This window comes from Syngnathus acus, chromosome 23, assembly GCF_901709675.1.
Source record: "Syngnathus acus chromosome 23, fSynAcu1.2, whole genome shotgun sequence".
Lineage (NCBI taxonomy): Eukaryota > Metazoa > Chordata > Actinopteri > Syngnathiformes > Syngnathidae > Syngnathus > Syngnathus acus.
In genome coordinates, this window is record NC_051107.1 from 1735816 (window position 1) to 1753759 (window position 17944).

A 17944-nucleotide genomic window follows, 5' to 3' on the forward strand; every position below is an offset into this window, starting at 1 on the left:
TGACAATAATCTGGGCATTTTTCCAAAGCCACAAGCAATATGTTGTGTTGGATGAAAATTACAATAGGTCATCTGTGGCAATACTATGCCTGCTTCTCACCTACTGTCTGCCCTGTTCCATAATTACCTCACAGTTGCCTGCAATATGTATTTCTTTGATTGTTATTATCACTTATTGTCAGCTGGAAAAACTGTCTATTCAATAAAATAAAGCAAATGGGTAGTATATTTCAGCCTGAATAAAATAAAATAATAAAAATAAAATAAAATATTACTGATAAAAAATAAAATAAAATTATAATTATATTATGAAACATTATAAAGCTGTTTCCAGCGTGAATAATTTACAGAAATCTATGCCTCACGTAATGCAAAATAAATTAATACAATTTTTGTAACGCATAAAAGTAGCAATTATTATTAAAATAAAATAATAATAATAATTTAATAATAATTTAAAAATAAAAAACAACGTTTATATTATTGAATATTATTTCAAAAAGAAAGGGCCTGCTTCTTTAAGACTTCCGCCCCATCCATGACAAAACAACCAATAGAAATCCGTAATGCAAAGACATCAACGAATCACAATTGATTTTCTTGCCTACGTCCAACTGGAGAAGCCGGAACAACAACGTGTGGGCTATTGCAACGCCAATCGCTTCTAAACTCTGCTAAGACTAAACTCGACATTAGTGTTTATTAGTGCATGTAGATATTTAATATATTCGATCGCTGCGGTGTGAGAATGGGAGCCAACAACAGTACCCGCCGCGTGTCATTTGAGTCGGACGAAAACGAGAATGTAACAGTGGTGAAGGGCATCAGGGTGGGTTGACAGCAGCACACTTGCATGTTGCACTCTGGCACAAAACGTCAATAAAACGTGGCGTGATCCGTGATTGTTTTTGTAATATTAGTGCGATGCAATAATGAAGTCTTAATATTTTGCTATTATTGCTCGGATTGATGTTGTCAAATCGATCACTATTCTTTTCAAACAAACTCGTCCTCAAATACTTCCAGCTACATAAAGTTTCTCAAAACAATTGTGTTAACAATAACTTTCCTCTTTTCATGCACGAATGTGTTCAAGTAAGTTGTGTGACTATATAAAAGTCATTGGAATGTTGACGTTGATGTCACAGACCACGTGGGAATGAATGAATGACTGACGCAGAGCACCGTTACGTCATGTATAAGGTGCAAAATTGTTTTAGTAAAGTGAAACATCTGTACTTTTGTGGAAGTAGCAACACATACCTTTGCACCAACCATGCAACCACAAAGTTTACCGAAGAGAAGTTGCTCAATCAAAACAGAGGCTTCTAAAGTTTGCGTGTGTGGTAAATATAGATGGAGCCGCTTCAAGTCAATTAGAAAGGACTTAACGAGTTGGTAGGAGTCACTTACAAATCCCGTTCATGTCATTGCTGTGCTTCCTTAAATAAGACCATTGAGATTGTTCTTTGGTAAAAGAACTGTTTAATAATTCTATTGAATGTTTCTTTTCAGCTCTCGGAAAACGTCATCAACCGAATGCGAGAACCTTCTATGGCCTCTCGTCTACAGCCTCCACCTCCTCCTCCTCCTCCATTTGAGCCCATCCCCTCCTTTCCTCCTCCGCCAGACACCATAGCACCTCCTCCTCCACCTCCACCTCCTCCTCCTCAACCCGAACAGGTAGAAGCACCCACCGTCATTGACATGGTGCTGCCCTCCTCTTTGCCCGCAGTTGTGCCTCCTGCTTTTGAACCGGCCCCTGCTCCTGCGCCTGTTGTCGAGCCGGTAACTACACCCTTCCCTTCTCCTCCTGATCCGCCTGTTTCTGCTCCGTTCCCTGCTACTATAACCCCGCTAAGTGAACGCCTCTCCTCACCTGCCCTCCCGTCTCCTGACTCGAACCTCCTTCCGACCCTTCCTCTTTCTGAGGCTGTCACTGCCCTGCCAACAACTTCTCCACAGTCTCAAGTGATCACACCTCCTCCTCCCCCTCCTCCTCAACAGATTGTGGAGTCAGAATCTTCTGCCCCAAAGGTCACTCCCGTAGCACCACCACCACCACCACCACCATCTCCTCCTCCTGTTGCACCAGCAAGTAAGTTTCCTAACATAACGCCGCCATTTTTAAATCTGTGTCACTTTATTAAGTACTACATTGCCGCATGTTCTCTCAGAGGTTGGCAGACAAACTTGTCATCATTTCACCAAATCAAAAGTTAATACACGCGTTATAAAAGTAGAATCATTTTCGATAATGACTCATTTCATTCTGCCTCCTCGTTAAGTTAATTAGAGGTTCTACGAAGATGAAGTGTCCAGGGGATTAATTTTACGTGCGGCTACATTTTGAATTTTAATCATGTTTATTGTGTGGGTGTTTACTTTAAGCCACCTAACGTTGTTTTTTTTTGTCTTCTTAATTAGTCTCCATTGTTGTGAGTCATTGTCAGCCTCCAATTGCTAATAAAATGATAAATTCTTTCCCCCGAGTCATGTTAATAAATTAGTAGCTCATTACAGCTGATCAAGGCGACCATTTTTGCTGTCATTACCTGCATAATAATGATTCCAACAAGGTGTAATCGGACTGCTTACAAAGCTTCTCGCTCTAAAAGTAAAGTTGCGCAGTCATTTTGCTTTCCCGAGGACATTTGAATGTTGCTCATTACGCACGCACTGACAGGCGTGTGGGTGCGGAGTGGGCGTCCGGCAGAACCCCCCTCCCCCTCCGCCCCGTCCTTTACCGTGCTCAATCAGCGTGCTAATTAAAAAAGGCCAACTTGTGCCACGCCACAGTGACTCCAGTGATTAAAACGACACCTCTGCAGTTTGGCACAATAAGCCAGCAGGCTTGCGGTGGAGCGAAATGCGTATGCGCAGTTTTAGTTTTGCCCTTCGTTGACACCGAATTTCATCCGAGCCACTCGGCCGTTTGTTGAGCGCGTAATAATCACAATCAGACATTTTAATTTACTCTCTTATATTCAACAAAAGATCCTTTTTTTTCCCGGCGACTATCCGGTTAAAGCGTCCCTCCATTGTTTGCGCTAATTGCTTTTCAGATTCAAAGATAAACAATAGCGTGCTTTGTTTTTGAAACGCGTCTGGTGCGTTCGGTGAGGCGGCGACGGCACAGCGGTGGATTACAATAAAAGGTTTTACACTCTTGGGTTGCGCGTTTTTAAAAAGAAAATTACCATGGTTTGAGGGACACCCTTTGACACTGTAGATAATACAATTTTAAATAAATAAATGTTATCAAAGACTGAAGCATGCTCTTTGGCACCGTAGATAATACAATTTATTTTTTTTAAATTAAAAGGAAATGAAATTAAAAAAATCACTATTGAGGTGTGCACCTTGACCCCTGAGAGTAGTTCCTCAAAGGTTTCACCTCAAAATATACTTTACCATCATCAAGGCCAACATTAAAATACATCATTTGTTCCTAGATAAAAGATTATACGTACCATTGTAAACTGCTTTATAATGCACGGTTACACTGACACTGTTCATATTACCACTTTACTTAAATATTAGAATTAAATGCAAGCTAGACCCTCAATAATAGTTTTAAGAGTCAAAAATAATAAAAAAAAACTTAAATGCCTCTTTCAAATAACTCAATTCTCATATATTGAATAAATGCTGTAAGACTCTGCCTATCAAATGCTAAGAATGAAAATTGACCCTCAATAACAATAGTTTTAAGTGCCTTAAAAAACCTCCAATGCCCCATCAGTTTATTTTGTTAAAACCTTGTTGAAAAAATGATGTAACTCCAGGAATGATCACTGAGAACAAACTCACAATAACAATAGTTTTAAGAGACAAAATGGGCTTGAATAATTGAAAATCTCTCAGAGTTAGTATTGTTAAAAAAAAAAAAACGGTCCACCCACCAAACACAACAAATGAAAATTGAGCCAAAAAGAGGCAAAAACAAACCAAATGACCTCAAACGTACCTTTAAAATAAATCTCTATTGTTCAATAAATTAGTCTTATTAAAAAATGTTTATATTGAGAGCCACTCCCCGAAATAAACAGGAGAAAATAGAAAATAATAGCTCAAATGCCCACTTTCAAATAAGTCAAAACAGTTCTGGAAGTTAAAGTCTTGTTAAGAAAAATTGCCCTAAGACTTATGTCGGAACGTGTCCGGATTCCGTTCAGGTGAAGAACCTCTCGACACCTTTTCTGTCCACCGTGCTGTAAATATTCATGTGACACGCACACCACATTGAACTAATAGCCATTTCTGACACTGTTCTGCCTTGCTCAAATGTACCAAGATGAAGTGTAGAACGTGTGAAATTCGACGCTTTTTTCCCCTTGACGTTTCTTGTTATCTCGCAGAAGCCCGAGCTGTCAGTTAAGATGATTCGGAATGATGAGGAAAAAAAAACTGAAACGGCACCTGTATGCTTCAGGGTAGATTTTATTTTATATTTTTAATACTTACTGTGATTTGAGCGTGGCGAAAGGTGCCCGGCGACTCCACCATAGAATCGTGAGGAAGTGTTAATGTTACAGATTATGCCCACCACGCAGGTCCCGGGGTTAATGAAAGCCCTGATGAGAAATGCAATTTGCCTTCATCTATTATCTCCCACCAGCAATTCTGGCCAACTATTTTTTCACACCCTTTCTTATGCCAGCTTTTGATGGTGAGCGACAACGCTGAATTTTTAATCCTTTTTTACTAGAAAGTCGAGTACAGGTGTCACTCACATATACCCGCGCTAACAAAATAGCTCACCAGTACATTGTGATTTTCTAGGGAGGCCATCACTTGAGAATGGAGACACTTTTTGTTTTTTGAATGATTTAGAATCGGTTTCAAATTGTGTTATTTATCAGTTTTCTTTCTTTTCGTTTTTTTCGTCAATTATTGATTGATTGTTATGAGACATCATTAACATGATCATTTTCTCAACTCATTCACTGCCATAGACGTATTCATTTTAACTGTGCTAGTAGTGAATGAGTTAAGAAACACGAGATGAATATTGGTAATTCTTTTTAAAAACTTTAAAGGTAGGGAAGGACTTCTTCCGATATCAGACATCAGTAACAGGTTGAAAACGGCCTTGTTTCGAAGTATTGAGTTTTCGCTGCCGATACCAGTCACCGATACCAGTCACTGTTGCCCCCTTGTGGACATTTCAGGTGTCACCATCGCACTGATTTTAAACTATCAAACCAACATGAAAGGTCTGAATTGATTGAAATTGAATTGAATATATTTTTAATTTAAATCGATATTATTTACATTTATTTTAATATTTTTTTATTGTTACGATTTAATATGTTATTTAATTTAGTTTTTTTTAAATTTAGTTTGTAGACCTCACGTCCCCGGGAGCCTTATATTTCTAAGATTTACCCTGTAAATGATGCGTGGTTGATCCTGATAGAGTTGTAATGTTGTTGATCAATGATGCCTTCTTCTGTTGTCAAACACGACGGCTGAGGCATGAAGGATGTTTCCCCGCCGGCGTCTCCGCCTGATTCGCGCTACCTCTTTATTGTACCGAGCGGATCATATTTTCCGCTCTCGTTAGCCGCCGCTTTACGGCGCGACAGAAAGTTTACCGTCGAAGCTTTGTCGTGCTTAAGCAGGTAAGTTGAATTGTTAAGCGAGAGGTAGGGGAGGTGTTAAAGCTGCTGGAAAAGGTGTGCGGGAATTTTATATGAAGGTCGTGGGAGAGATAAATGCTAATGAGGAAAAAATAGAAGTGTTGATCTGCATTCTGCATCATGCCTCCAAACTGAATTAATTATTTGAGCAAATATCCACGTACAGTATATTTGAGGGCCACTGAATTTTGTTTTTACTTTGCAGTCTGTAAAAAAAAATAAAAATCTGAAAATTAATCCGTAATCAAAGTGTATTTTTTGCTACCAAAAATTGAAACCGGCCTAAAAAAAATCTGTATCGGTCTGACCCTAAAGTTAAATTCTTACTTCTATTCTTGTGTTAATCTAGTAGGATTCGTCCAAAAATAACAAAAATTTGAAATTTATTTAATCATAGTCGCGACAATCAAGAAACCCAAACTTTCCGTGCCCTGAAAATCCTACAATTATATATTGCCCGCCATGTTTCTATTATTGCTATTCAATTTGCCTTCACGACATTTACAAAAAAGACCATATTAACATTTTCCATCTTGAAGGAAATTGTCTTTATGCAAGCGTGTGATTGTGTGTCCTGTGACCGCCCCCGCTGTTATTTCATTTTACCAGGTAATAATAGCCTCGGACAATAGGGATTATCCCATCTAACTAATGCAGTGTGAGTGTAATCTCCACTCACGCAGACACACACCGTGCAGGGCCATCGTGTGGTATTGTGTCTTCCGAGCACGTTTTGGCCCGGTCACTGGCTGCCATCTTTACGTTCATGCTTAATTACCTGCCAAGATAGAGCGGCGAGGACACAAGAGGCGTCCACGTGTGATGTCCCTGACATGAATATAGCTAGTTAAGGTTGCAGGGATGTGGACGCAGATGTCGTCCGTATCTGCGTTTTGCGAGGCGCCTTGAAATGTACAAGGTCTTTGCCAGCGTCCTTAACACTTCAGTTGCGTTATTGCTGATGCTCCAAACTTTTTTTTTTTTTTTTTTTCCGCTCAGTTGATGAAGAAGCCCTGAAGAAAAGAATCAGTGATGAGGTGTACGAAGGCTTGCAGAAGCAGAGGGTCAAGACCGAGCAAGAACTGCAGACTTGGTAAGAACCAAAAATATACACAGAATTAGGCGTACTTTTTTTAAACCGTGTTTTTTTTTTTTTTTTAATTATTACTTCACATTAACGGAATCAAACCAGGACAGCAAATGAGTCTGACTTTATTCAACTTCAATACGACATCCATCGATAAGGCACACCTGCTGATTTTTGAGAAAATTATAGCGCCTTATAGTTAAAAAAATACGGTCATGAAATCCGATACTTTGTAGTAGTTGTGACTGTGGATGTTTACCAAAATATTAGGAACACCCGATCTGTGGTTCTGCACCGGTGTCAGTCAGTCCATACTCGTCAAAGGATTTTATCCGGAAATTTTCCGCCGTTTCTTCACTTTCATTAATAGTCATAAAGATCGGCATCCGTCTCCTTCCGATTCCCACCGCGTATTCAATCCGTCTCCCTTCCCGAAGCGCATCAGCACTTCTCGCCGTCTTCTCCGGATCAATTAATCATGCCTGCGAAAGGAAGGTGCTAAACCTCAGGTAATTTCCTGGATGTAGAGTCGGGCGATCCATTAGCCCAGCTAAAGATGGAGATGCGCAGAACGGATTCTGTATGTGGGTAAAGGAACAATAATGATGGCGACCCACAAAAACACAAGCTCTCTTGATTCAGGAGGAGGTAGTGCGAGATTATTGATTCACCTCCTTCAGGAGAAAATGGGTATTTTTCTTTCTTGTTTTTTTTTTTTTGCAGTTCTCTTTTTATTTTACATGTAACTGCTTCCTGCAGCTCATTTATTGACATCTGTTCAAAAGGAGTAAGTGCCTCACAATTGCTCCCTCCTTGCAATTAATGGACATCATGACAGCTTTCAAGCCCTCGCTTCTCGTGTGAGGAAAGTGGAAAATGCAGCCATGAACAAGCAATCATCAACTGCACTTGTATGTATCTGTGGGTGGGTTGTTGGTTTTTTGTTGTTGGTTTTTTTCCGGTCTGTCAATTGACTTTTAAGCCACTAACGCTCTGGACTGAAATTAGTCCGCAGTTCTTGAGGAAAAAAAAATCACTGTACAAGTCGGTCTATGTAACAGCACGCTAAAAATCATGATTATTCGGTATCAAAATTTGGTTTGGGACACGGTTCGGTTTGGGTTCAGTTGACAAACGTTTTAAAAAAACAAAACGGTATAAACTAGAACAGATGTGATACCTGCGTGATACTGGTTCAAATCAGATAACAAATGCACAGTTTCTCAGAGTTTGATCCTTGAGGGCTGGTATCCCTGCTGGTTTTAGATATCTCCCTCCTCCAACACACCTGATTCAAATGATCAGGATCGAAGGGACACATTTAATCCAAGCAGGTTACCGGCCCTCGAGGACCCGTATAGAGACTGAACGACTGTATTCCATTTACGGAATAAGTAGCCTGTGGCCAGAGCACAAGCCGGCTACATTTCCTGCCCTCGTACCTTATATGATCCCAGTGGGAACTCGGTACACCTCTGCACCATCCAAAAAAAAACCTTAACAATTATTGTTGGACCCCAATAAATATTTCTGGAAGCAAGCTGTTCAGTGTGTTGCCTTAAGACTTTTCCGGGAGTAGAAGATCAAACCTGGTTCATTTTTGATAAAGGTACTTTGAGCTCTACACTGAAGTCTATAACAGAGGTCTCCAACCACCGGGCCGCGGACCGGTACCGGGCCCCACAGAAAAAATCTATAAATAAATGTAGCGTCTACAAAGAAAACGAAAAAAAACTACGGTAGTCCGCAAGGGACAAAAAGCTAAACAACCCCAGGCCAAACATGACACTAGCTCGCCATCTCCTTTACATTTGTTTTTATGCCAGTCGTATTATTTTATTTCGTCGTATTTACCCCCCCGGACTTTAAAGGCCGGTCCGTGAAAATATTTCCGACACGAAAAAGCAATCTAAAATAAGTCGAACCAAAGTTTTAAATAAGGTTAAAACGGAGTAGCAAAAAAGTTAGCTCCACTCCCCCATTGAGTCCAACTAGCATCAAGTAAATTTAGAGGCAAAAGTCTTTATTTGTTCTGCGGAGCTTTCAAGCCATAAATGAAGTCCTGAGATCTGCATTTCGCACGGCACGCTCGAGCAAGGAGGCGAAGTTTAGGGCTGAGCGAGGAGTCAATTTAAATGTGGTCCTTAACTCATTTGTTTGCAAGGAGCTGCAGCTGGAGGGTACAGATTTGCCCGTGACTCACCGAAGCGGAACACCTCCAAAGAAATAGGAGGAGGCGGACAGAAGTGCTGTCGCACTTACATCAAACTGTCCTTTTGTCAACAATTCATCCTGACATCTATGTGGACATTATGTTTCAAACAAAGCAATCAAACCCAACGTGGTCTTTATTACATTTTGCTGCGATAGCCTCTTGTGAGGTTTACGCACCACTTTGCATATTCAAGCAGGCCAGATAAGCTCACCATATGTTTCTGATTTACCACAGTCATACTTCCTAAGACCATCGCAGTTATCTTTTTAGATTTGTGGCCGGGAGAATACAAAACAGCTTTTATGTGGCAACATTTCTAAATTAATCAGCTCCGTTCATTGTCCCCGCTTAATTTTAAACTCCCTTTTTACAGTCAGGTGTGCCGTGTTTATGTGCCAGCGCATACGTGTTGGAGAGAGCGCATCGGGGCCATCAAATATTCATGGGCAGCATTCAGCAACATTATTCCCAACATCAATATTGCATAGAGCCTCTAAATGCCTTTGTTTCAGGGTGCTTTTGGTGGACTCCATTTTGCCTGGTGGAGTGTTGCGATGAATCTCATGGAAGCTTACATATTTGGGAAGACAGAAAAAATATGATAGAAATAGAAGATAGAACTGTGAAAATGAATCGTTTAATCGGTGACTATTTTAATAATCAAATAGTGAGCCATTTCTTTTGACCTTAAAATGGTAGAAATCCTCTGTCAGCCCCTCGACCACAATTGTTCATTAATGTTTGTATTCATTCATAAAAACAAACAGATTATCTTTTGTGTTGAAGCAAAACAAGACAGCTATTTACTACGGAAAACAATAACCTCACCAGAAACGCAATCAGCTTTAAAAGGTTTGTTGAGTACAATGTTAATCCCTCTTGCGTGCTATTTTTTAATTATTTACTTGTTTTTATCACTAAACTATACCTAATAAATGGGGAAAATTGTTTTGTGATGCACTTTAATGCCAAATGAAATTTGATCCGTTTATTCGATAGACTAAGTGAGAGACTAATCGATTCTTAAAAATATTTGAAAGTAACCATACAAAGTAATAAGTTTGTTTTTTAGCATGTTTATTTTAAATAGTTTGTGTAAGATTGACAAGAGGAGCCAAAACAATTTCAGAGATCTAAAATTTGTTATGAGTCTCTCTTACAATTTGTCCACTCTCATGTTGAATGGTACAGTCTGTAAAAATGATCAGGTCAAGCTTCACTTCACTTCCAAGCACCGAACTAGGAAATCAAATCAAGTAAAGCCTTTAATCACAAAAGACTCTCAAAAGGTTTTAACAGGCCCACAGTTCACAAAAATCAATGACAGCCACTTGAGGAGAAGCAACAGTAAAACAGGCCAAAATCCAGCGAGAGTGATTTAGACAGGGTTAGAGAGTTGTAGCATCTCCTGGCTGCCACCGCTCTAAACAATTCTTAGCCTCCTTGTTCTCTATCCAACTTCCTCGGAGCCAATCCTAAAACTCATCGCTTGGACCCTTGTTTATGACAACAATGAGTATCGAAGTATTCCATCATCCTGAGCTTGGACACCAATCGGCTTGAACCACCAACTAGTATCTCACCAAACTCCCTGAGAACTAGACGCCATGGAAACACGACTTCCTGTTTGGTGTTGCCCCCTCTTGAGTGCTTACATTCATAACTCAGCATGCATTCAGTCCATAAGAACAAACTGTGCCAAGCAAGCTGTTCACTTGGAACATACATTCCTGATTGAATTCCTGGAAATAAAGTGTCACCCACTTCATTTTGCACACTTCCAGTCCAAGGGCAAACATCAGCCATGTCCTCCAAAATCATTCCATTACATAGAAGGTTTTTTCGATACCCCCCCCTTTTTTTTTTGGAAGGAAGCGTCGTCTTTCTCGCCTCTCTCTTCCCCACCTGGTGTCAATCCTGTACAGCCAAATGAAAAATGTGTCCAATATCCCCGGGAGAGTGCAATAATGGCTGGAAAGCAATAGAGGCAAGGCAGACTGATAGCATCCAGCTAGTGATAGCGGTCTTTGCTTGGCTTAGCACTTGTGAGAAAGTGTGAGGAAACACACTTTGCTTTTGCCAAGCTTTCTTTATTCCATTTATTTCGAACATGGTTTGGTCTATTTATGCCAAAGGTTTATCAATGATTTCAGGGGTGCATGACTTTTTTTTTTCCAACTTTTCGAGTAAAGCCAGCTTTGATTGTGGGGGAAATGGTGAATGTAAAAGGCTATTAGGAACCGTCCCCTGTGTGTGTATGTGAGTGTGTGTTGATGTTTGTGTGAGTGAGTGGGAGTCTGAACCCTATGATGGATGGAGTGTGCTGACGTGTGCGGCCCAGTGGACTGTAGGAGTGGACATGGCTGGCCTCCCTCCATCTCTCTCCCTCCAACTCCTCACTCAGTCTTTGCCGGGCTTCCTCCAGGGCCAAACATGTCAAGTCGGCGCTATTCACTTCTTTCTGTCTTCCTCTCGGCGTTATTTTGGGAGGCTCCCATCACCTTCTGTTCGGCACGTACTCTGACATTTTGTCTGGTCGAGGGACACGTGAAGTCATCCGACCTGACCTATATGTTGTCATCTTGCAAATTGTGTGTCTTATCACTAAGCCCTCAGTGTCCATCTGGCTCCTTCCTAATTTTGTCTTTTAATCTATATGTTGGCTTTTATAACCGTTTTTTTATTATTTGTTTAGAATAAACAACCAAACCATAACTTTTCAGTTTTTACTCGCATTCTCAACAAAACTCTTTCGAAACTATTTTTCCGACAAGTCAGTCTTCACCTGTCTGCAATCTCTCAGGATTCGACTTGAAGTTTATTGGGATCTTCGCCGACTTTTCTTTTCACTCTGGCATAATTCGCCCAAGCACTCGCTTTTGTCTTTTTTGTGTTTATTTTACCTCGCCACTTGATTCCTAGCAAAGGAGGCTGTTCAGAGGTTTTCAGGGACGTTCCTCCTGTTTTCCAATCAAGCGCACTGTCGCTGCACAGGGAGCGTGTTGCTAGGTAACTAAGAGAGCTCAGTGACGAAGGTTCAAATGGTGGTCTTGTGTCTGCACGGAGCTTAATGCTGCTGTGGAGGCAACAGCGTTTTCCAGTCGCTCAATATTGACAAGCACACTTGAGTGCAAATGATTTGGAAACAGTACAAATTCATTTCAAAACTCGGAGACTCACGTGGATTTTTGCACATTGGGTTTTTCCTGACGTATTTTGAAAGTGACTATCAGGGTGAATTAGATCCCTAATTGCATTTGTGACCTTTTTTAAAATCATTTTGCTGACGTAACCTCAAACATTTCACTGCACTTGAAGAACATGGTTGCTAAAACGTCCCTTTTGGAATGGAAAAACAAATACGTCATCAATCGTCCACAGGCTGGAGGTCGAGAAGTCCCGCGCATCAGCCCAAGCTCAGGCCGAGGCCAAGCGCCACGTGGAGGACGAGCTGTCCCGTATTCTTTCGGCGGAACGCGCCATGGCCGAAGAGAACATCCAACAGGCGCTCATCACGGAACGGATCGCCACCGAAGAAGAAAAACTCCGCACTCGGCTCTATGTGAGTACTCGGTAGTATTCGGAAATGGACAGGTCGTGCCTTGCTCTCTGATGTCACGGCCTTGAGGTTTTTCTTGTAAACAGTCTGATGCGCATTTAGTGTTTGGGGTTCATGTATTTTCTCAATTTCTTGATGAGAAAGCATTTCTGTGTCAATCAAAAAGACGTGTAAATCTTGCTTCCTTTAAAAGCGGTTCAATATTTAATCAGGTGTTTTTAGTGCACGCCTGACTATTTCCGTGTGTTTTTTAATTGAATGTGAATCGGCCCGTTCTCCACATTCATTGCGGCAGAAAACATTTGTCATCGGTCGTAGTTGCTCTCGACTGTGCTATCGATTACTCCCCTTCACCGGCAAACTCATTAAGATACAGGTCACGATGAGCCCCTGCAACCACATGCATTTGTTTCTCTACTTCACGCACAATAAGAGCCATGATGTGAACAGTTATGCCTCCCCACGCTCACCTATAATAGCCATAACCTCTGCAGCCGCTGCCCGAGCCAATTACAGTTGTAGGCATGCTGGAGCGCTGCCGTGCCGGCAAGAGTTCAAATGGCGTGTCGGATCTAAATTCAGCTCATTGATTCAGGATCTCATTGCACCTGATTTGTACCACGACTGTTAGGCGGCTAAAAAAAAACATGTTTATGGAGAACGTTCCACTCAGAGGAACGGAAAACGATATGGAATTGGCCTGCTGCAAAAGAAGACTTACAAAGTTGGAAGTATTGACTTGCCCCAATGTGCATTAGACCAAGAAAACTAGTTTGGGTGGTACATTCAGTGGTAGTGCATGTCCTCAAGGCCTTGCCTGCCACCACCAGTCACTCCCCTTCCTCCCTGACAAGTCGACTCCTTCCAAAGAGCGAGTCCGGCTCCTCGTAATTGAAACGTCACAGGAGCGCAGGCAGGGTTGCGGCTTGTCAGTCACTCCTGTCGGCTTCCCGCCGTTCTGTTGTTTCGGCGAGTTCCGTGTCAAGGTTCACACGTGTTGTGCCACTCATGCACAGACGTTAATTGGCAGAAACACAAATAAACCCCAAGCATTAGTTTTCAAAATCATAAATAATGTTGCCCCGGACATTAACACGGACTATTTATGTATTCTGTTCTTCACATTTCATTGTTAATTAAGTCACGGACCCTCCATCATGCCCTACCTTTTTGATTTTCAACGAATCAGGCCCTTGCTGAGCCAAACTGGTCCAGTGGCCAATCCATCATTGGTCACACACAGGCTCTAACCTTAAGGCAGAATTTTCAATCAAAGCCAAAGTCATCAATCTTTCCACGCTCTTAACATCGGCTCAGTCGACCTGCGCTAGTCCAAAATGTCCACTCTTAATGCTTTGCAATCGTCAAAAACGTATCCCACATTTAAGAGGGGCTTTAATATCAGGTTCCTGGAAAATCGACACACTTTTGACATTGGCTCACAATGAGGTGAACCCTAAACTATTAAGGATGAATAATTGGGTTGATCACTATCACGTTATAAAACTTTTTCCCCCCCCTAGATCAAGTGTTGGTTGCAAAATCCCACCCTACCCGACATAGATTGTAGTCTCCAATAGATGGACTTCCTTCCCGCCCGTCTTTCCTTGCATCTCCATGTTTCTTGCTGTCGCGTTTCAGACACAGACGACTGGACCGGGCTGATAACATGCTGACAATTTAATTTCCCCGGTATTAAAGTAGACTTGCTGGGTTTTGAATTGGTGCCCCTTGGTGGTATGAAAAAAAATCCTTTAGAATCTTTTTTTCCTCCTTTCTCTGATGATGGGAACATTAAGGGTAGAAAAAAAACCCTTTTGTGTTATCTTTTGTCTGTCTATTTTTTCCAACCCTCGTTTTTCTCTCCCACGCTCCGTCCACTCAGACGTTCCTTACAAGTTTTTTTTTTTAGTTTAGTTTAGTTTATTGTTTAGCACATATTATTATAACAAATAACAGTGCAGGGAGGGAGACGAAGCCTAGGGCTTGTAAGGAGCTCCACTCCTGTATAATCAAAGTGCACAACAAACAAAGTGCTGTGACATCAAATATTATTCAAGTGTTTAAGAAAGAAAAAAAATAATAATAATATATATATATATATATAAATGAATAAACATCAATGAATAAACACAAGCATAACTAGCTAAATATTAAATCGTCATATTTATATATGCATATATACGAAAGTGAACGTATACATACATAAACAAATACACTATACAAAATGAGAAACAAGAGAAACAAAATTTGACACTTTAGTGATGTTGAAACAATCAAAAAACACCAGGTAAGAAAATAGCTGAGCGGAAGCAGAAGAACTGCAAACAGAAAATAACAAAACAAGGAAGAATCAGGGTATAAATAGTGGTTTAAGTTGATGTTCTTAGTATGGATCAGCTGAGTGCGGTGGAGTAATTTTGGACTGGTAGGATCATGAGTGGAGAAGGTGGTGTTTCAGGTGCTTTCTAAAAGCAACCTGTGAAGATATGGATCGAATATGGATTGGTAGCTCATTCCAGAGTGAGGGCCCTCTAAAATGGATATTGTATTGATGGCGTGATGTTCGACAGGACGGTGGGTGGAGATTGTCCCCCTGTCTTGTAGGATAAGAATGTAATTCCGATACAAATGCGAAGAAATTATGAAAAGTGGCTGGAAGACAGTGTTTCCTGTATATATATTTATGGGTGAGTAGACAGGTTTGATGAATATTTACTTTATCAATTGGCAGTAATGAATAGTTTCTAAACAATGGTGCCGATGGTTCATATCTATTTGAAAAAGAGATCATTTTTAGGAACTTCTTTTGTATGATGAGTAATTTGCTGAGGTATGTTGGATATGTAGCTGCCCAGACTATGTTGCAGTAATTGAGTAAAGGAAAGAGGAAACTATAATACAGAGTGAGATGAGCAGACGGATGGACCAAGGGACAAACTTTTCGTAAGATACCTAGCGTTTTCATGGATCTTTTGCAAACCAAATCAATGTGTTCAGACCAGTTTAAGTGTTTATCTACTATAACTCCTAGGAATTTAGTGCTAGTAACTTGATGGATTTCGTTATTATTTATGTAAATTTTGGCCTGTTCTTTGGGGTAAGATTTATTTATATTGCAGAAGATCATGAAGTTACATTTGTTTATATTGAGTGACAACTTATTTATTTTGAACCATTTTGTAACAGCGTGCAACTCAGTATTCACACGTGCAATGAGGAAATTAAAATCCTCGTGGGTGGCAATGAGATTGGTATCATCCGCAAATAACAAAGGAAGAAAATTTGAACAAGACATGGAAAAATCATTTATGTACACCAAAAATAATAGAGGACCCAATATTGAGCCCTGCGGGACCCCAAATAGTATTTTAGATCTGTTGGAAGAACAACCATTTATATATACATATTGTTCTCTGTTGGCGAGATAGTTTGTGAACCATTTCAGGGCAGAATCGTTCACTCCATATCTCTCTAGCTTAGCGATGAGGATCTTATGGTCGACAGTATCAAATGCTTTGCTTAAATCTAGAAAGACACCAAGAGCGAATTTCTTATTGTCAAGAGCCGTTGAGATGTGGTTGGCAAGCTGAAGCAGTGCATGCTCAGTAGAAAACTTTTTGCGGAAACCGTATTGATGTTTATAGAGAATATTGTTTGTTTCTAGGTGCTTTGCCAATCTTGAGTAAACCAGTTTTTCTAGAATCTTGGAGAAGCAAGGAAGTACGGATATAGGTCGATAATTACCATATTCATTAGTCTCACCAGCTTTGAAGATAGGAATGACTTTAGCAATTTTTAATTCTTGGGGTACAATGCCAAATTTTAAAGATAAGGAGAAAATGTGTGTTAGTGGAATTATTATTGAATGAATAATTTTCTTAATAAGTATGCTTCTGATCTCATCATGGCCAGGGGCCGAGTTTTTCAAGCTCATGACGATGTTGTAAACTTCCTCAACACTAGGAGGGTCAAGAATGGAGAGTGAAGGAAACTGCCCTTTAATAAGGCAACAGGGGCTTGTATCAGAGGTTGAGAAGCTAGATGCCAAGGTAGCGCCAACATTTACAAAGAAATCATTGAAACCATTAGAAATATCTATTGGGTTTGAATGAGCTCTATTCTTCCCCAGCATCTCATTTGGGGTCGATGTTTTTGATTTCTTGCGATGTAATAAATGGTTGATAAGATTCCACGTTGTTTTGATGTCACCGGAGGCTTGTGTAAATTTATCAGCATAGTAAGTTTGTTTGGTTTTCCTTAGTAAAGCTGTAAATCTGTTTTTATATTTCTTGTATGTTTCTATATTTATAGGGATGGGATTTGCAATAGATTTTCTATATAGTTTATTTTTTTTACGTGAAGATTTTTTTAGTTCATCCGTTATCCATGGTTTCCCCTTAGAGTTATTTTTACGACTAGAAGTTAAAGGAAAGGAGAACTCTAATGCATTTGTGAGTATTGTTAGAAGGGAGTGATAGGCTTTGTTGACATCTTGCAACAGGATAACCTCATCCCATGACACAGAGCTGATGATAGATATAAAAGATACCATGTTTTTCTCAGTAAATTTGCGGAATTTCATTTGATCTCCAATATGATCTTTGATTTCAGGACTACTATCATTGTGGATGAGATGGAAGACAGGTAGATGGTCGGATACATCACAGATCAAAAGGCCAGATGTTATCTTGTAGTCTAGAGAATTAAATAGGATATTGTCTATGAGAGTGGCCGTTGAGCTTGTGATCCTGGAGGGTTTGTTGATAAGAGGGAAAAAGTTTCTGGAATATAATGTATTAAGGAAGTCTGCTGTATGTGACTGCTTAGATTCAAGCAAATTAATATTATAGTCACCAAGTAAGACACATAATTTGTTTTCTTTGTTTATAATTTCTAGAGTAGAGTCGAGGGCTTCATTGAAGGTGATTTTATCAGAGTCTGGTGGTCTATATATACATCCAATTATCACATTTTTGTTGTTTATAAGTGAGCAAGAGGAGAGTTCTATAAACACAGATTCTACTACAGTCATGTCAAAATTGACACTTAAATCCTTTCTGGGAGAGAAATTTAAGTTATCAATCACATACAGTGAGACTCCTCCACCTTGCTTGTTTGGTCTACAGGAATGTATAGGAGTGTAGTGAGAGAGAGGATAGCTAGATGTATTATCAACCATCCAAGTTTCAGTAAGAGCTATTACTGAAAAAGAATGTGTTAAGGTTGATAAATAGGTTTTTAGACCATCATAATTTTTAGAGATACTCCGTACATTGAAGTGGACAGTGGAGAATACATTTGTTTGGCAGTGGCCAGGAGGAGTATTGCACAGTTTGTTAAACATATCTTCAGAAAAATATTCACATGACATTTCAACAGATTTTAAGGGAGTGTAATTTGTATCTGGGTTAAGGAAGGACTCATAGATACCAGCA

At 40.1% G+C, this 17944-nt stretch overlaps 1 protein-coding gene across 3 annotated transcripts in view; it reads left to right on the forward strand.

Annotated features, from left to right (window-relative positions):
* The first annotated feature begins 600 nt into the window (after window positions 1-600).
* Window positions 601-17944, forward strand: part of chchd3a (coiled-coil-helix-coiled-coil-helix domain containing 3a) — a 40756-nt gene continuing 23412 nt past the window's right edge. For 2 of the 3 annotated variants that reach the window (XM_037243568.1, XM_037243569.1), the window contains exons 1-5: window positions 601-829; window positions 1516-1788; window positions 2008-2098; window positions 6645-6738; window positions 12329-12509. In XM_037243568.1, the coding sequence (XP_037099463.1) occupies window positions 749-829; window positions 1516-1788; window positions 2008-2098; window positions 6645-6738; window positions 12329-12509 (720 nt within the window). In that variant the 5' untranslated portion in view covers window positions 601-748. The remainder of the gene's footprint in view (window positions 830-1515; window positions 1789-2007; window positions 2099-6644; window positions 6739-12328; window positions 12510-17944) is intronic. The other variant, XM_037243570.1, reaches the window with a different exon arrangement.